Genomic DNA, 19,880 nt, shown 5'->3' with positions numbered 1-19,880 from the left:
CCACCCATTGGCTGTCTTGTCGGACGTGGGCGCGGCGCTCCGCCCCTCATTTGCGTGTCCCTCCCTGCGATTGGCCGGTTTGAATTCAGCGGGGGGCTCGGCGAGAGGAGTAGCAGCGTCCGCACGCAGCGTCCGGGCCCCGCGAGCCTGCAAGTGCGCGACGGTGAGGCTCAACGGCACCGCGCGCGGCGTCACCTTTCATCACAGTCTATTTCAAATCAAGGTTCGTTTCTTGTTTTTGTTTTTGTTTTTGTTTTTTTACAATCATCACGGATACATCTCCATTTTGTACCCTCTCGCCTTTCCTTGTCCCCCCGCCCTCATTATGTGCTCGCTCTAACGTAGCAACGACACAGTTCAGAGCAGGGACAATTAAGTCGGTTAACCGATTAGTCGCTCCACGGAAAAATGCTCGGCAGCTATTTTTGACAACTGATTAACCACTAGTGTCATTTTTTTTCAAGCAGACGTGGGGCAACAATTCCAAATACCCTCCGATTGCAGCATTTCCTGCCCTTCTCTGTCGGACATCTTTGCGAACTAAATATATTTGGGTGTTCAGACTTTTCGTGTGAGCAAAACAAGATAGGTGGAGTTCTGACGTTTTCCGTAGACTTTTTAACCATTAATCGATTAATCGAAAAATAGAGCTGATGAATCGATAGCGGAAGTAACCGTTGCAGCTGCAGCCTTAGTACAGTTACAGTGCAGAGAATAACAGAATTACAATGAACAACAGAAATAATATATAGACAAAATAGCACATTTACACCGTCGCACAGCAAGTGTATTAAGTGGAGCAGAGACAAACACTGTGTGATACAGAAGTTTTGTGATGGCAGGTCTCTCTCCATCTCACACATTTACATTTTTACTACTCTTCACCATAAGCTTCATGATCAGAGGAAGGAAATTTGCTCTGCTGCTGACAGTTGGTCTCCTGAGAAGTTTTCTCTGCAAGAAAATGCTCTTTGCATTTGTTACAGTTTTGTTTTTGTTTTTTGTGTTTTTTTGAGCTTCAGATTTACTGCACGCAGTATTATTTTTGCAAAACAAAATACTACCGGGATAGATTTTCTCTAAACGCAGTTGATGATAGTGTTAACCCAGCGGAGTGGACAGGAAACATCTGGTCAGCTGCATTTCTTAATGCGACTGATACCTTTCTCATGCAGGGATACCTGCTGGTGTGTTTAAACGTCTCTGAAGCCACGGCAGAGAGAGGAGAGGACCGACCATGAGTTTTACAGCCGGAACCAGTGGATTCGTCGTCTTTCCTCTGTCTCTATTAGGTCCTGCATGCTTATATTTTAGATAAAAGCTTTGAGATGAACTCGTGATTATTCATGACAAGGGGTTATTTAGAAACGCAAGGCTTGTTACGCTTTTTGGTAACAAAAATAGCAACAATATGCGTAAAATATAGAAGGTCTTCACTTTACGCCTTTCTGCAAATGGTTCATTAATGTTCATTAATGATTTTTTTGCCATCTTTGCTTTACTGAGAAAAAAGGGGTAAAGGAGTTGGTAGTGTTTGGCCCAAGTAGCATTGAAGTAGTGCTAATACTAGTAGTAATGCACCCTAAATTCACCAAGCATCAACCACTTACAGTACATAGGCTCTACATTCATCTTACATTATATGATGGTTATGATGGATCCCAAGGATGATGATTCTTTCACGACAGAAAAAAAGGTTCCTAGCATCCACAGACACCTCTCAAACGCTTCTTGTAGCATAATGCAGTTCTCCTTACTGGGTATATGTCTGATACATGTTACCTATTTGTTGAATGTCTTTTTTCCTCTCTTTTTTTATTCTTTCTTTCTTTTGCCAGAGTTCATCTAACGATTCTGCTTCCTGAAAAGCTTCAATGCATTCAGCTGTATTTTGGTAAAAGTCTTAATATACGAAAAAACTTTCAATGGATATTTTGCCATTTTTTTTCCCCTTTTTTTATTTTAACTGTAAAAAAAACGTGCCGACCACAGCCACCACTCCCCGTGAGGGAGCAAACTGCAAACGGCCATCTTTGCAAGTCTACAAGGCTTGCTTATATAGATTTTGTTTGGAGTGTCACTTCTCACCGATTGACATGTGAACTGCATAAACGTCCCATGGCAGCGGTGAATAACTGCCGCCGCCTCAGTGTTCTGCGTTTCTCTGCAGTTTGCTTTCACACGCCGCCGAGCACAGAGTGAACGGAGAAAAAGACAAATCGAGACAGGGGCCCCTCCCTTATCATTTTTAATGCTCTGCCTTTCACGTGATCCTGTTTAGTTAAAGGGGTAGAAAGGTTGAATGCATCTTTTAGAATAGATTCAGTTTATAAGCTTTATTTCCATGTTTTTTTTATAGATATATTTTATATTTCAATCCTGTGATGCCCGTTGTGAAAATCCACCCTACCCCTGAGCCAAGTGTGGTTCAATGTGCAGCTTTCACAATCGGAAAACGTGAAACCTCCGGTGCGCGTCCACCTGTCAGTGATGTAGGAGGCATCTTTAGCAACATTTGCATAATAACAGATTCTGAATTTCCCAACGAGAGAGAAGGAGTCAATGTCATTTTAAGAATTTTCTACCAGTTAATCGGACTGAGTCATGTCTTGACCTGTATTCATAGATGTTAAGTGTAAGTAAAACAGCTCGTCTCAATCTGTGAGGTCTTCGAACTCAACGTGTCCTCCTGAGCTCAGGCGGTTGTATATTCGATCTCGTTTAGCATCAGGACTAAAGGTCTACGGGCCACACTGGCCGCTCAGCGAGGCCGTACTTCAGCGCCGCGCCTCTGTGAGCTAAATATTAGCATCAGCATGTTAACAGGTTCTCAGTGACAGTGCCAACATGCTGATCCTTAGCAGGAAATGTTTACCGTGTTCACCATCTCGGTGTAGGGTGTTAGCATGCTGACGTTTGATAATTAGCACCAAACACAATGTACCGCTAAAGTTGATGGGAATGTCATTAGTTTTTAAGGAACTGGACATTTTTACCCGATAACAGCATTAGATGAAAAGTCAGGGGATCACTACAGTTATTACAATTCACTCTGTCCTGACCATGGATGCCTGCAACCAGAGTTCACGGCAATCCATCAAATTGCGGAGATATTTCACTGAGAAACAAATATGTCAACCTGTTGGCGGCGCCAGGTAAAAAGTCAAGTCGGGGGATCAGCTACGTCGATAGTATTCATCGTTTTGGAACCACGAACGTCGGTATAACATCTCGTGGCCAATCCATCCAATAGGTGTCACACAAAAGCGAAACGTCAAACACGCGGTTGTGCTTGGGGAAATTCAGGGGATCACCAAAATTATTCATTATTCATCCTCTGAGACCATGAATGTCTCTAAAAAATTCCTTTTAAATCCATCCAACAATTGTTGAAACATTTGAGTCTAGAACAAAGACCGACCGACCAGCGTTACCATCCCCAGATCGCCGCCGCTGGCGCGACTAAGTGCAACGTTTGAATGGCTGTTTGTTACGCTTGTTAGACACCCTCAAACCGCTGGTTAGTGTTGGGAGTTAGTGTTATTAATCAAACTCTGTGTTTTAACCTGTAATTACCCTTTTCCCTACGATGACCTTGTCTCAGCAACCGTTGGTGATTACCTGCGTTTCCGGGAACATCTTCTTGCCATCGGCACAGAGGCACCGGGTGCCTTATGTTCAACTGTACAGTGGTTGATTAATCAGATGGAGAGACTATCAGTGATAGCACGAGTTTCCTCAGTCAAACTGAAAACAGAATCATGCATATTACCCAAAATGCAACCTTACTGTGATCAAAGAAATAGTCCCCATGGAAAAAAAAAAGTGATCTGTAACAGAGACACTGTTTCTTGAAGGACACGCATGCTCTGGAAAAAGTTAGCAGGTGAACCCTGACTTAGGATTTTTTTGTTGGTCAAAGTGCTGTTTAACTGGTCAAGTCTGAACTTTCAGGCTCGTTGTCTTTTTCTTAAAAAGACAAAAGTCCCCATGTCACAACTCACAGCTGTTGGTCAGTAAATGGCTAGTGAACACAGAGATCATTTCTTTAACGTAGAGACCTTCCAATTAACGCTGTAAGTCAGGCGGATGTGTGATACGTCATCCTTCTATATATGGTGCGTGCTGATATTGATGAGATGGAGGTCTGTACATATCGTCCCCCAGATCCTCCAAAGCTCGTCTCTGTGTCAGCGAGTCCCTCCGGTGACATAGTGGAGGGCAGCTCCGTGAATCTGACCTGTAGCAGTGATGCTAACCCTGCAGCTAATTACACCCGGTACAAGGGGGACGGAGACTCACCACAAGCTTCGGGACAGACCTCCGCCATCACCGACATCAGAGCTGAACTGGGAATTATTACTGCAAAGCCCAGAACAGAAGGGGACGTGGTAACAACACCAATCCGACTGTTGGGAAAGGTACGTTTTCCAACTCTCCCTTACACACACCAATTTACTGCAGCGGCGCTCACATTTTAATACAGAGCAAAGCATAACTGATGCAAAGAAAAGAGCATGTCCTGTCCATCATGACACCAGAGGTTGTTGACACCGGGCGGTTGATTAACAGGAATTATCACGTGGTAATTTATCAATCTAGTTCTACTAGTAAGATATACAGTATATCATGTCTACGGTATCTCCATTTCTAGGGAACTCAGCAATGATAATGGTTGTCATCAGGCTGACTCTGATGGTCCTGATGCGGATTCCTCTGCCTGTATTGAATCTGCAGACGAGGTAAAACAACAATAAACCGTCACTTCCACCTCGGCTCTTTAAACATGGTAAAGTGAATCTGAGATCAAATCAATTCATGAGCACGGTTCACTGTCTTCAGGGCGGGACGCCGACATATCACAGTGAAGAGCGAGGCTGCAGAGAATGAAGTAAACAGCCAGCTTCCACAGCAACTCTGTAGTTTGACTGTCGTTGCAGTTCCCTCTTGCTACTGCAGAGGGCGACAGTGCGCAGACAGTTTGGTATTGCAGCTTTAAACAGGTTGTTTTTCAATAATCACTGATTATATTTTCCTTTTGTACCATTAATGAAGACCAGTACAATTCAAATCTGTCCTTCTGTTCCGACTTATTTCTCATTTTCCCACTATCACTCTAAAAATGAAACTTGTCACTGTATAATATGTTAGTTTTGTTTTTATTTTAGTTTCCGTTTGTACTGAAAAGGACCTTAACTATCTATCTATATATCTATATATATATGTATGTATATATATAACACCGTATTTCCCCTGTTAACCTTGCGATGTATATGTATATACACACATATATACATACATATACACACACAGACGTATACACATCACAAGGTGAACAGGGGAAATACGGTGTTCATGTTACAACATCATCCACCAGCAATGTGCACTTGAATGCATTTGGCCATAGCAGCACCTTGCTGGATGACGTCGTGCTGCGTTGGAGCAGGAGCTGAGCCGGGTTGAGCCCTTTGAGTTGACTCAAAATCCACTGTGTCACCAGACTGGCCTCATTCGAATCGATAAGAGGGCTGTGTTTTTCCACGCAGGGCGGACGTCACGGTCAAAAGCGACCTGCCGCCTCAGAAGTCTGGCAGTGCAGAGCTGAGCCCGACCAGCTGAGTCGGAGATGTCCCCACATGGCCACCTTAAAGAAAGTAAACGTTTCTGATATAGGTTACAACACAGTATTTCCTCTGGTGCCACTTTCGGACCAAGATGTTTTGTTGCAGAACTGAAAACAAACAGCAAAGCTGTTGCGCCGTCACTCAATTTTTGGGTGTGAAATGAGCATCACAGCCCAAATGTGGCGACTCTGCCTGTTCTGAGTCAGCGTTGTTCTTTAGTGGTTACGCTTCATGTCGCAGATACGAGGCTTCAGAGCTCGATCTGATTCCTCCGGTCTTCCTTAATGGGATTTGTGATAGCAAAAGGGCAGAAATAAAATTTAATCTATGCAATTAATGGTCCACGTCTCGAATTTCAAATAGTGCCATTTGAACATACGGAAATAAATAAACCTGGACTAGAAGTGGGGGGACTGAAACGTGAACTGCTGTTACATACTGTACAGTGAATGTATCCTGGCAATGGCCCGGTCTCTCGCGCTGAACTCAAAGTCCCGAGGTGATCAGCAGTCGTCGCCAGATGCCCGGGGAGGTAACCGCACCCGCCTAAAATCTCCCAAGCTGTCTTGTGTGTCTGTTGGGGAATGTAGGCCAGGTTCAGTGAGGTCACATGTTAAACTTAGCTCCCCTGCCCTGGCGTGGTTCTGGACAGCCTGCTGCTCAAAATGACGGAGGTCACAACGCGAAAATACGGAAATCAACGGGGACGTTGGGGGCTGTCTCGTGACCTCTTAAAAATACTAAGCGCCTTTAATTTTACGAATGGAGGCGGGTCTGATTCATCCATCTGCATTGTGACAAACATCTTTAAAGGCAGTTTGTTCGAGGAATAATTTCACAGTAGTTCATTTTTGGTTCAAGGCTGGCACTCTGCTCACTTTATTCTTCTATCTCAACTGTGTATTTACCATCAAATCATTTTCTTCACATCGACTTTGATTGTCACGTTTCGTCCTTACTTTAAATCACATTTTACCTGTACAAAACCATATTTTGTATTTTAGGTTACAGTGCAAATGAGATGTCCTTGAATATATATTAGGTATAAAATCATATTTATTAGACTAATAGGATTTTACAGTCTAGTTTAGTTAAGTTTGGATGTGCCTTCCTAAAATTTTTGTTTTCAGCTTCATCACCAGGTTTAGCACAGTCTTGTCTAGTTTGTTTTGGGACTTGCCCCCCTTTGTTGGGACAAAATGCAACGCACGTGTTTCAAGTAGCGTGTAACCTCAGTTTGCGACGTGCTATAAATAAATTGTCCTGACTTCCGAGTCGCACGTAAGAACTAGATAAACCCTTGAGGGAGGAGAAATCTGCCTTCCCTCAAGGGCCTTTTAAGGTGTGATGCCTCGGCGTGGGGAGAATCGGGCTCCATATGCTGGTCTAATCCGGTCCAGGTGGTCCTGTCCGCTCCTATTAGAGGAGGCTGCGAGCGGAGCAGCCTCCGCCAGCCTCCACCAGTCCGACTCTGAGTCAGAGAGGAAGGCTGGGAAAGGTGATCTTTAGCTTACCTAAAGATTATGGGCAATTTATCTTTTAGCGGCTTTGTTTTTTTGAGCAAATATCGGAGATATGATTTTCATGCAAGTGATCACCCTGAAACATTCTTTTTGACTGTTGTTATCAACTTTAATCAAGGCTTCTGAACATTCTTCCATGATCAGTGATGGCAAGGAAAATACCACTAATAATAATAATAATAATAACAATAACAATAAATTAATAAATATATGAATAAATAAATGACCTACAAACTAACAAACAAAGTACTGGTAATGTCGGGGTGTAAAAGTGACAAACAACAGCAACTGAGTCACAAACCTAAACATAAAGATTAGATCTTTATCAGCCCGGTGGACAGTCGGAGTCCCTACATCAAGCCAAACTTGGGTCCGGTAACATTTTTTTGTGTTTGTTTTGATCTCCAGTGAGACTCAGATGGGTGGGGTTAACAACGATCGGGAAAAATTCGGTAAGAATCGGGTCAGTTAGCAAAAAGACACGCACATGTCACATTTCCTGTGGTTTTAAGACCTGAGGTCCTGCTGATCTACCGGCCTCACATTCCTAAAGTTATACAAGAGGTTTTTTTTGTGTGTTTTTTTTTTTTTTTAAAAAGCAATGAAAAAAGGAATCGGGGGCTGAGGGAGCAAAATACAGCTCTAAAAATGTGAAAGGCTGAAAACTAATTCCAGCTGCTGTTTCAGATCTTTCAGATCAAACCAGGGCTTCTTGTTCTGTCTACACTTTCCCCGTCGGCGTGAGGATTTGCACTGGAAACCTTCGCGTTCCAAACCCGCCCGCCCGGCACCTTCCCTCTGGGCTAAAACAAACCAATTCTAACAAGTATTTGCAAACTATGTCTGACCCGGGTTTGTCATTGTGCAGGTGTGTTCACTTGAATTCACAGCTCTGCTCTCCCACCAGACAGTTGATCTTCCTCCACCAGGTTTCCGAGAGGCTCTTGATCTTGTCCGGAGTCTTCTTCCTCAGGGTCAGCCTCTGCTGCTGGACGCTGCTACTGTCCGTCTGCTGGATGCTGGCCAAGATGGCTGAATCGAAGGCGTCCTTCAGGTTCTTCTGGGTCAGCGCCGAGCACTCTGCAAAGCTCACCGCCCCGAGCTCCTGGGCCAGCCGCTGGCCCTCCTCGGTGTCCACGGGCCGCTCCTGGTTCTGTGCCAGGTGGATCAGCACCTGGACGTCCTCCTTCAGGTCCATTTGGGTGCCGACCAGGACCAGGGGGGCACCGGGGCAGTGGCGACGGATCTCGGGGACCCACCTGTCGATCAGGTTACGGAAAGAGCCCGGACGGACCACGCTGTAGCAGAGGAGGAAGACATCTGCGTTCTTGTAGCAAAGCGGCCGGAGGCGCTCCAGCTCGTCCTCCGAGAAGCAAAGAAACAGAGAGGCCAGGTTAGAGTCAGCTTGGACACTCAAAAGACGAGTTCCCTACTGTGAGCAAATCCCATGAAAAGACCAAAATCAAAAATGTGTTAGTCCATACTTCCCTCCACCCTCTGTGGTCAATTCATTCCTACCGTGGGGCAAATATAGAGAAGGCTCAGTCATTTCCGTAAGCCAGCTGGTCGCTGCGGCTCTTAACCGAATGTTACTCCAACGGGGGGGAACAGTGCGCTCGTTGGGGACTATTTTCCGTAGCGGGTGAATCCACGCTTGGTGCTCTGGCCGCGGAATAAGACATATCAGGCTTTGGATACACACACAGTGCGCTGTAAAAGGATCAACGCGTTGTCGGTTTCAGTCATTTCTCGGGATGTGTTCACGATAAGAAGAATATAGAACATTTGCCGGCCTCGCCCTTCAGTATGTATCGGACCTCCCCACGGCTTCGAGATGGTTCTAATGGAGACCGAGACTGAATTTGGCTTTAGATTCACACTTTGTTCCTTTTTTTTTGGTCCCGTTGCTAAATGCTCCTCAAATCCGAAACGGGTCTTAAAACACAGTTTGGGCTCTAAATTTGGATCTAGTCCAGCCTTGGCCGGTTGAATCACAGAGGGTTTCGATCTATACCTGGATTCATCTGGTCTTACGTGGTCATGATGGAGACAAAACTGCTAATTTGTCCTTTTTCTTTCACTTTTTCACAAATAGGAAAAAAAGGTTTGGCAACTCTAAAACGGGGTTTATCCGAGGTTTTGGATGTTCAGAATCAATCTAGTCCAAGTTTTACTAATGTAGGTTTAATTGCACAGGTTTCATGTACCTACAAAACTTATTTCACGTACACGTGTGTGAATTTAGGCTCTTCATGTTAAATAAGTACCTGTTCCACAGTTGTCGAGTAGAAGAATTCACCAATCAGAAGCCGAATTCAGACTTTTTTCTTTTTTAAACATTTATAAAAGGTCGATTCAACCAAATTGACCCAATATTTTTACTCTGCTAGTATCTGGCCACGCTGACGGTTTGAGTTCAAGCTGCCCGGGTGTTTCTTGGTTTCTGAGATTTCTGGATATTATTTTCCGGTGAATCTTCCAAAGAAAACAGTCTCCGTCAAAACTGCTGAAAGTGATGTGTGTGGATTATACGGAGCAACAGGGACACGGTTTCCAACTTGACTCCACTATGCAAAAGACAGACTAGTCGAAGATTTTTGTTTTGTTTTTTTTTCCAATTTCTGCTTAAAAAGTCGCTAAATCTTGTTAGAAAAAGTTGGATTTTTGAAGAATGAACCAAAAGAGGGCGATGGAGCACAGGGTGACAGAGGGGGCGACACAAACTCACTTTATTCCTGCAGGGGGCGAAGTTCACTTGTGGGGCAACTCAGACTAAGGTGGTGGTGGTGGGGGGGGGTCTCAGGGGATGTCAGTCTAGGACTAAACGCTGGCTGCAGGGGGCAACTGACACAAGCTCAGAGAAAACTGCAAATGTTTGGGCGCAGAACAAATTACTGACAAATCCTCATCGATCGCCGATTACTTACATTGATCGATCCATCGAGCAGCCCCCATTTCTGTCACGGCAAAAGCAGGATGACAAAGAAAATGTGTGAAGACAACGTGTAGCTGGGGGGCTCTAGAGTTTCCACCCGGGTCCAAACTGTAGCTACGTGCTCAGGTATGTTAGCCGTTAGTCTCTCTGTGTGTGTGTGTGTGTGTGTGTGTGTGTGTGTGTGTGTGTGTGTGTGTGTGTGTGTGTGTGTGTGTGTGTGGGACAATGCTCAAACCCCGAGGGGAGGGAAGGTGCCGCTCACCTGTCCAGCCATGTCACAGAGCTGCAGCCTCACCGGTTTCCCGTCGACCACAACCATCACTGGGGGAAAAAATCAAAACGACGGTTTACCTGGTGTGTCGGGGGATTTTCTGGAACAGCAACAAGGGCGCACATGTACAACACAACCTATAGGCTTTACCAGAGTGAAACATTGCATGTGTCACTCTGGTAAAGCCTATAGGGACGTGGTGCGGGCTACATTTTGAATTTCAGATTGTGCGTAACGCTCAGAAAAAAACCGGCCCCACGGATATCAGATTACCGGTAAAGTTGTCAAAGGCTGTCGGAACATATTCCGTCGGGTACCCGTTGGTGGTGTAGCTGACGATGAGGCTGGTCTTGCCCACCGCTCCGTCTCCAACCAGGACGCAGTTCACCTTGCGCTCGGGCGCGGAACCGGACCGCCGGCGCTTCACGCTCAGAGGGAAGTCCCGGTTCTTTAAGCGCCGGGGCGGCACCGGGGGACAGTCCGCGCCGCACACCGGGTCCGACACGCGGCGGGGCTTCTGCTTCCCGACTTCCTGAGGGAGCATGGTTTTCGCCTTCGGGCAGGGGAGGTTTTGCCTTAGTTGTCTCGACGGTTCAGAGTGGTCGGCGACTCCCCGCGCGCTCCATCCTCGACAGGTCACGTGTTTCTGCTGCCGTTCGGGTCGCCCGCCGCGCCGGGCAGTATCTAGGTGTCCCTCGCGTGAGCCTCGGCAGAGATTTGAGGCGCGCAGTGGCACAGCCGTCGGGTTTCTCCGCTCAGCGGGAGCTGCTGATTGGCATTCTCCCTACATCTGCTGCGGTCGCGATTCCTAAGAGGCTTACCGGGCCGAGCACCATATGAAGCCCCAGAGCTTTCCAAGTGAAATGAACCAAGCTTACTGGAAACCTTTATCCCACGTATGCAGTCTGCCTCCCTCTTTAGCCAATTAAAAAAAGCAAATGGAAGTAAAACGCCAAGTTTTAATATCGATAGTGAATTCACAGTCTTCTCACAGAGTCTGCTTCTGCCACAGGGGCCAAACTTTAAGTCTCACATTTTATTATTACAGAAAACCCTTGGAAGGGACACACATACATACAGTGCAGCTGTCTACCAACTTTATTTTTCCAATAAATTCTAGTTAACAGAAAAAAAAAAAAAAAAAACCTTCCCAGATGGAGCTCCCAGGGACACAATCTGCACCCACCGCTGAATTAATTAGAATAATGATCAGATTAATGAAGGAATCTATTAGTATATCGTACAAATAAACAGTGTAGCTTCGTGTTCGTCCTCATTCTGACTCGTTACTTCTGTCCTATGACATCTATTTAATCCAAAAAAACTGCAGTATTCTTCCACCAGGCTGTTTACAGGAACATTTGGACAGATGAGGTGGCGCACTTACGCCCCCCAGTGGCGAGAGTCAGTCGGCCGCGGGGACTGAGGGGGCGGGACTGGGTGCAACGTGAGTCATCGGTTCTCATCAGTGTCACCGGCCACAGATAAAACAGCAGAAGCCGGAGAGCCCGGATCTGAAACCAGATTAAAACATCAAAAGAGGACGGAGGAGGCTGCAGTAAACACACGAGGGTGTGTGTGTGTGTGTGTGTGTGTGTGTGTGGGGTGGGGGGGGTCAAGAAGAGAGGAAAATAAATCTTCTGCTTGGTGAATAGCTGCACTGGTATTCAAAGTTGGCAAAGAACTTTTTTCTTCCCAGGGTCCACGAACCCCGCAAATAGTTTTCGTGAGCAACTGGTGACATTAAAAAAAAAACAACCTCTGAGACAGATTATTAATTATTTGACAGATTATTAGACTGTTGGCAGCTCTTTCAGGCACCCGCCACGACGCAGAGGAACGTTGAGTTTCAAATACACAGAAAACTGGGGGGTTGCAGTTTTTCTAGCTGTGGTGAGGCAGGAACTGACTTTACATTGAAAGGCTCATGGTGGCCTGATGTATCAAACTAACCCCGTTTTATTCTCTCATCACAGACAAGATGAGCAGGAAAAGCATCACAGGACCCATCTGGCGTCCTCGTGTGTCCCCGCTTCCCCGGGAGGCTGCGGAGCGACGACACAGCAAGAAAGCAGCACTGTGTGAGTGTGTGTGTGTGTGTGTGTGTGTGTGTGTGTGTGTGAGAGTGAGAGAGAGAGGCAGAATGTGTTGCCATGGGCTGAACAGCACCAGAAAACACCAGTGAGTGGGAGTTAAGCCATACACACACACACACACACACACCACGCAGCTCCAGCGTGTGAAGTTACCAGTGTATCATTAACCTGTCCGTCCTCCCCGGCTGGAAACCACCAGAGGTATGTGAGAAACACATCATTTTGTGATGTGGGTGAACTGACCCTTTAAAAGGCGGCTCCGTGTGGGCCATGAGTGTTTTTGTACGTCTACCGTATATTTGTGACGAAGGCCTTAGCCTGCATGTGTATCTACAGTGATTCTAACCCTCAGCCTTAAAGCAAGTGTAAAAACTCAGTTTGCCAGCTCACTTTACGACGGATGTCCTCACTCTCATGGTCTAAAACTAGCGCCGGTCCTCCTAAAGACGGGGGCACAGGAGCAAACCGTCTCCCCCAGCTCGTCAGATCTGCTGAAAATAATCTGTAACCAGGCGGCGACATCAGTGCTCAGCAGGATGAACGAAGAGTCAGTGGAAAACAACACAGATCTACCAACTGTGCGAATGGAGACATCGGACAGCCCCGCACCAGAAGCTGGCACAAGCCCCAGAAACCCATAACCCTGTCAACACACACACACGCACACGCACGCACACACACACACACACACACACACACACACACGTAACATACAAAGCTGCTATTCTACTCATGTACAAACACACCCCCCCCTCCAGCATCTGATAAACTAGACACCTAATCAGAATCTTTGGGGACCCTGGGCCTCCTTTTGGAGTTTGCAGACCAGGCAAATACATTAACTCAATTTAGAGTTTGGGATTAAGGACCCGCCCCTCCCCCCTTATAACACACACACACACAGATACAAACACACACACTGTCATCCCGCCCCCCCCCGCCTTTCGTCCTTCCCTCATCTCCCTTTTTGATGGGATCAGCTGAGCGCTACATTCTCCTCTTCTTCCCCTGCACCCTCTCCCTCTCTCTGCCTCTCTCTCTTCCTCTCTCCCCCTCTCTCTCCCTCTCTCCCTCTCCCTCTCTCTCTCTCCCTCTCTCTCTCCCTTGGGGGACCGGGCTGCTCGGACTCTATAGTTATGGGCCGGGGCCATCTGTCACCGTGCGCATTCACGCAGCCACCAGAAGGCCGCAACATGTGCAGATTTAAATGGAGAACCCAACTTTCCCAGGACACACAGGCCTGACCCCAGCAGCCGCTGCAACCCCCCCCCTCCCCATCACCCTGTGCCTCCCCCTTCCTCCTCCTCTTCTTCTCCTCCGTCCCACGACCATCAGCACCACCATCCAGCATCCCTAAAACCCAGACCCCACCCACCTGCCACACCCTCCTCCAGCACCACCAAGAAATACTGTCTGCATGTGAATCAGTGCATTAGAGCACCCACCCCCCCCATCACCAAACCTCCTGGACCAATCGGCCCTAACCACCCCCCCCAAAAAAATACACCCCACTAAGTGTGTGTGTATGGTAATGGCTGCGCAATGTGCACGAGCACCTTCTTTACACACAATGATGGATTTCAACCTCAAATAGCAGCTGATGGTGAAGGGGGAGGTGATGGAGGAGGTGGGGTGGGGGTGGGAGGAGAAGGGAATGAGGGCAACCCCTGGTGGATGTGTGAGAAAAAGAGAGATCAGCTGATTGGTAAAATTGATTGTGAGGGAGAGAGGGAAAGGATGAAGGGGCCTGTGTGTGTGTGTTGGGCAGCAGTACCAGTGTGTTTTGTGGTTTTGGTGGTCGCGGGGGGTGGGACGGGTGGGAGGGTAACAGGATTGGTCTTGTCTGTGGGACTCACGGGGAGGACAATGGGAGCGGCGGGGGTGGGGCGAGTGTCACACACTTTTGCTTTGTGGCTCGGTCAACAGGCGTGTGCCACGGGTGTCGTCTCGCCTCCCCTCGCCTGCTGTCCGACTCCGGGGAAGGACCGGCAGCCATGAGAACCGGGGCCCCGGGCCCTTTAATGAGGGGCGTGCTGTTTCTTATCAAAGATGGACAAGCCATCATTACAATCATCATTAGGAGCTGCACAATGGAGAACGCCTCCCTTAGCCATGGATGGGAAAATCCTCCTACAGAGCGGCGGTGGGGGATGAAATTAAAAAAAAAAAAAAAAAAGGTCTGGGGAGGCAGCACAGCTCATCAGGTGCAGCTGAAACATTTTGCCTCAAATACACAAACTGACACTGATCTGGGACAGGGACCCCTTCCTCTGTTACTCGTCCTTGGGGCGATGCGGCTCTTTCGGGAGTGCAGGTTTCTTTCCGGGAGAAGATCCGGACGTTTACAACTCAAGGCGGCCGTGTGACCGCAGAGTTGGTCAATGCAGTGCCGCGGTCAATACAGCTCTTCATCCACTGCAGTTGGGCTTATTTACCTAGAATGACTAAACTCCGCTCAACGCGAGGCGTCCGTGTTTGTTTGCATTTTTCGGGCACCTCTGTGTTATCAAGTGCCAAGTTGTGTTGGAGCTTTGGAAAACTCTGACTTTCCCGGTCACAGTTAGAACTTGATGCTGTGATGTGAATGCTATCTACGAGTCAGAAACTGGTATTGCCCGTGGTAATCTCACAGGACGAGGACACAGCATAAACAGAGGCTTGCTCTCGACAGGCCCAGATCTTGTATTGGACTGATGTGTTAGACCGCTTTCTCTAACCCCTAACCTCAGCCATCATTAAAACGGGAATATCTTTCGGAACGGGAACGGGATTCAGCTCTCTGGTAGAGTCTCAGAGACTTGGAGAATCTGTGACCAGGAGCCCCAAAGCTTTCTGTAGGTCCTGTACCGTACTAAGACACTTGGTGTTAATTTTTTTTCCTACCAATTGTCACCCTCCTGTATGTATGTCCATAAGTTAGACCCTAGTCTCCCTGGTCGCTATGGTCACTTTTCAAAAAGAACGGCCCGTCCGCGTCAGAGAATACACCTGAACCGTTGGGGGTGGTTGTTGTTGAAGAGTTAAATAACACGAATCTGATACTGGTCTCGATAAGACCGGTATGCTCAAAGAGGAGGAACTGTGGCAGTTTTAAGGTTTGCGTCCAAAGGTTGAAGTCTGAATTTTATAGGACACGATAATAACAATCTTGAAGTGCTGAGAGTTTGGCCGTCAAAGTGAAAGGAAAACGATTAAACCCTCTTTGACTTGGAGGAGTTCAGAGGGAATCTGCAGCTGGGATTGTTCATCTTTGAAGTAAACACAAAGAACCGTAGTGAACCTTCAAATCCGGCATCTTCGGTCAAGCTTTTTTGTCCTTTTGAATCTCGACTGCAAACTGTGGTAAGTTATAAACCATCACACAGAAATTATGAACTTTCTTTCGGTCATTCAGCGCTCCGAGGGGTTGGCCTGAGTTCGTCCGGGTTACCGTGTCGTGCACCGTAACCCTGCTCTGAGTTTGTCATCATTAATGTTGGTCCAAAAAACGTGTTGCTCTGCTGTGGCCTTTCTCAAGAGTCTCCTCCAAGTCCTTTTTAATGCTCTCTGCTGGCCTGTGGCCCTGGCCGCAGGGAGCATTGTCATGGTGCTGAAGGTTGAGGGGATACTGGGAGGAGGTGTGTGTGTGTGTGTGTGTGCATGGGGGGGGGGGGCATGACGCTGCAGCAGCGGCAGCTGGCGGCCCAGCTTGCAGGGGCCATCTCCTCACAATGGAGAGCCTTCCCCCGGGGCCAGTGATTTAGGACAGGGCTCTCTGGACAGGCCCCTGGAGAGGAGGAGAGAGGACACTGGCTTTGGAGGAACGCACCCTCCCTTTCCTCCCACCTCCACCTCCCCTCCTTCTCCTTGCCTTGTCCTCTAAAGCTTCCCTGCTGGTTCTCGTGCCCCCCACCCCCCACCCCCAGCTCCTCCATACACACTCCTGACACCCTCCCCTCATCCCACCGTGGCTAAGCTCTCTCCAGGGACGATCGGGCAGGCCTCTGGACGGGGAGCATTCCTGAGGTGTAGCACGCTATCGCTAGCCGGACACAATAGGGGGACGACAACAGGTGCGTGCGGATCCTCTGTCGTCCAGTGGCAGCTGAGAGATAGGGACAGGGGACTATTATGGCGCCATTATCCACCGCTGCTCTACCAGTGGGCTATTGGACCACTTTTCTCGAACAAAAACAAGGCTTTTTATGTGTAACCTGGTCTTGTACCCACCCTGCTCCGACAAGCCTCTCTTTCATCCTCCTAGCCCAGCTAGCACCTGCCACCCCCTCCACCCCCCTACCCCCCCCACCCCCCCGGGCACTCCAAACAAGCCCAACGGCCACTTATCCCAAGGCTGGATTCAATTCAATCGAACCCCAACTGCAAGAAAACCTTAGCCCACTTGTTTAAAAGACCCACCACTTCATATCGGAGCCATAGAAATTATCCAGGCAGCCACCTCTGTACAGCCCCCCCCCCTCCCTCCTCTGTCCCTCTGAATTATGTTATGTCTCAAATGAGCAGTCATACAGCAGATTGTTTGGTGCAGCCACTTGATATAACTGGTGACAATGCCTCTAACAGAGCAAGTGTCCTGGGGGGATAGGCAGTATTTGGTTACTGCATCCCTGATCTCTCCCCATTGTGGTGTGCTCCGGGTCCCATGGAAGGTTGAAAGGGGGGTTTTTTTGGGAGGGGGACGTGCGCATATGTGGGCCCACAAACGCAGGTGCCTACATCTGTTCATTTCTGGGCAGATGCTCATGGTTGTAGAGATACAGAGAGAGGGAGAGTTAGAGAGGGAGAGAGGGAGAGAGGGGAGGGGAGGGGGTGGACTGGACTTCCTCCATTTTCTCTCTCATCATTCACACTGGTTATTAAGCTTAGATGGAACAAAATTGGAGTGGAGTTAAGAGTGAGTTGGTGTGTTGCACCTCTTCCGGATCCAAAAAAACCTCAAATCAGCCACGTGTTTTGTTTTTTCCTCCACTATATGGCCCAGAGTAATGTAGCCTGGGGCTGTTCGAATGGCTTGGGCCTGGCTGCCGCTTACTGCTACTGAATACAATAATGTTTTAGTGGACAGTGTACTTCCAAATTTGGGGCATGGGTTTTTGTGGGTCCTGTTTGGTTCAAAATGGCATGAAGGCACGAAGCCGGGTTCACAAGGAAAATGGTTTTCTCCTGGTTTGGTGTGGAAGAACTTGCACAGACAGCCCCGACCGCAGTCGCATCCCGACTCAAGTCGTCTCAAGTCATGTCTCGAGCAAAAAGGCCAAACGGTTTGCCACGAATCGAAATATCTGTGGGTTTCGAACTTTCTGGTCAAACCAAACAAGGAATGTGAGGACGTCACCTTGGGCTTCGGGCAAATTGGGGCCCGGCTGGCCCCATCGCCCTGCCTTAGTGTGGGACCTCGCTGACGCCGTTGCGGCTGAACTGGATCGAAAATCTCTGCGGCCAGGTCCCAACATCCGACGGAAAACCTGAGATCGGGAGAGTGGAAGGTTTTGGCGGCAGATCAGCGGCCGGTGACGCGTTCCAGGATCTCACATGCGCGTGGCATGTGTGTGTGTCTGGCAGTGACCTCGGTAGAAGACGGGAGGACTGATTTTCATTGTTGTATGGTTTTAGTGGGTTGGATCTGTGCGTCGGTAAAACCTCTACTTTTGTTTCCACATGCACCGAAGTGATGATTGACCTTTTCTCAGCCCCAACAGATTTTAAGGCACCTTTTCTAAATGTTAGGCCGGTTGAAAAGGTACCTTTGCACAAACTCCGGGCATCTGATGCTCGCGGACCTCCCAGTGACCTTGTTTGCTTTTTAAATCCCATATATTATCACCACAATGGTCCCACGTTGATGGGGCCTGGGCAGCCCACAGAGAGTTTACCGCAGTGATACTTTCTCCCCATAAGAACCTTAGAGCCCAATAAACTTGCGTCGGTGTTTGTTTAACCCTTCAGCTCTTTGTGGCGATGACAGGCTGATGAGTATTTGTTGTGGGTAAACGAACAGTATCAGTTGTTGAATTATCGATTTTATTCATAGGGACCCCGCGTGTGTTGTGGTGCGTCACCCCGGGGTGCGCGGCAGATGCGTTTTCATAAACATTGGCACGCGACCGGCCACGTTCAGCTCCCCTCCCCTTAGGTCCCATGTGTCCCCGCATGCACACGCGCACACACACACACACACACACCACCCCCTCCCTTCTCACACACACACTTAGGACGCAAACACACACACACACACTTGCAGGCGCGTCTCTGGGCCCCCCACGTAATTACTGCGGCACTCTTCCCATAAACTTAAGCCCAGCACGTCTCCAGTAACAGCAGCGTATGCAAATGAGACGGCAGCCTGGACCGGGAGCCTCGAGGAGCCGTGGGAAGCCGTGGGGAGCCTCGCGGAAACCCAGAAGAGCCCTGGGGAGCCGCGGATCTGGCCTGTGGCCCCCTCTCCCAGCAGCTGGCCACAGTAATCTGATCTGGACACAAAGGGGTCTGTCGATCTCTGCTTCAGCAGGTAAAACAGGCGAGGCGCACAGGGAGAGACGGGTCCGGGTCCGGTCTCAAATCACGGGGAGGTTTAGTTGAACATTTCAATAACGCGATTGAAGAGCGACAATAAGTCCCGTCCGCTCGGGTTCTAACCTGACACTTTGTGCCGCGGAGCCACCGACTCCTTATTGAGACGCACGGGCTCAATTTTAGGTCACCACGTGCTTCCTACGGTTATCTCTCATCACGCCGAAAACAGGTTTCTGTGTGGAAACATCGGCGAGTCCTCGGGGGAGACGCGCGTTAAAGCCTCTCTCTCCCCTGAGAAAGTGCTGATTCAAAACGTGCCATTTCCTTCAGGCTTGGAGCGGCCTACATTTTAGCACGGGTGGCCTCTTTAGGACACCCTCTCCTCCTCCTCCTCCTCCCCCTGTCCACTCCACCCAACCCTGGCGGCGTTGGACTGCTGCCTTTTCCCTCCTGCATCGCTCAGGGATTGGAACCCGCAACCCCGGCCCCCCCCGTCATGGGCTCGACACATTGCGCATCGACGGGCGTTGGAGGCTTTCACTCCGGGTGGAGACGCGTCGATATTTTCTGAGTAAAAGAGAGTAAAAGAAAAAAGAAATCAATTGATCATCACACAGTAGCACCCCCGCCGACCCCCCCTCCGCCCCCCCCTCCCTCCCCAATCGCCGCTTCATATGATCGATATCGTGTGATGCGCGCCGTGTTTACGTTCCCACGAGTGACCATGTGGTGTCTCCTCTTCTGGGACCAAAAAAAAAAAACACCCTCCTGGCTTCCCCCTCGCCATATGGCCCCGGAGGGCCCATACCGTTACAGGTCCTTTAACATGCTTCCAGTTGAGTGTAGACGGAGCCCGGTGGACAGGGGCGCGTAGAGACGTGCGCTTCGGGCCGGAGGAGGGAAGGAGGGAGGGAGGGA

At 48.7% G+C, this 19,880-nt stretch overlaps 2 protein-coding genes across 3 annotated transcripts; one reads left to right on the top strand and one right to left on the bottom strand.

Moving 5' to 3' along the window:
- The first annotated feature begins 127 nt into the window (after nucleotides 1-127).
- LOC120800893 lies at nucleotides 128-4,749 on the top strand. 2 transcript variants are annotated; one of them, XR_005709025.1, is made up of 3 exons: nucleotides 128-223; nucleotides 4,168-4,421; nucleotides 4,655-4,749. XR_005709025.1 is itself a non-coding variant. In XM_040147351.1 (3 exons), the coding sequence occupies exons 1-3, from the start codon at nucleotides 1,238-1,240 to the stop codon at nucleotides 4,667-4,669; spliced, it is 324 nt and encodes a 107-aa protein (XP_040003285.1). In that variant the 5' UTR covers nucleotides 1,208-1,237; the 3' UTR covers nucleotides 4,670-4,749. The 2 variants fall into 2 exon arrangements, 1 of the variants encoding a protein (XP_040003285.1); XM_040147351.1 differs by lacking the exon at nucleotides 128-223 and adding an exon at nucleotides 1,208-1,292.
- A 2,961-nt stretch (nucleotides 4,750-7,710) lies between these two features.
- Nucleotides 7,711-11,128, bottom strand: LOC120800901 (rho-related GTP-binding protein RhoU-like). The gene is made up of 3 exons (XM_040147368.1): nucleotides 10,627-11,128; nucleotides 10,345-10,403; nucleotides 7,711-8,510 (listed from the first exon to the last, which is right to left on the bottom strand). Exons 1-3 carry the CDS (start codon nucleotides 10,895-10,897, stop codon nucleotides 8,022-8,024), a joined length of 819 nt encoding a protein of 272 aa, XP_040003302.1. The 5' UTR covers nucleotides 10,898-11,128; the 3' UTR covers nucleotides 7,711-8,021.
- Between the last annotated feature and the right edge of the window lie 8,752 nt (nucleotides 11,129-19,880).

The sequence above is a fragment of the Xiphias gladius genome, chromosome 15 (genome assembly GCF_016859285.1).
Source record: "Xiphias gladius isolate SHS-SW01 ecotype Sanya breed wild chromosome 15, ASM1685928v1, whole genome shotgun sequence".
In the NCBI taxonomy this organism is placed as follows: domain Eukaryota; kingdom Metazoa; phylum Chordata; class Actinopteri; order Istiophoriformes; family Xiphiidae; genus Xiphias; species Xiphias gladius.
Note: the sequence above shows the minus strand (reverse complement) of the source record. Positions and strands in the feature narration are given on the sequence as shown.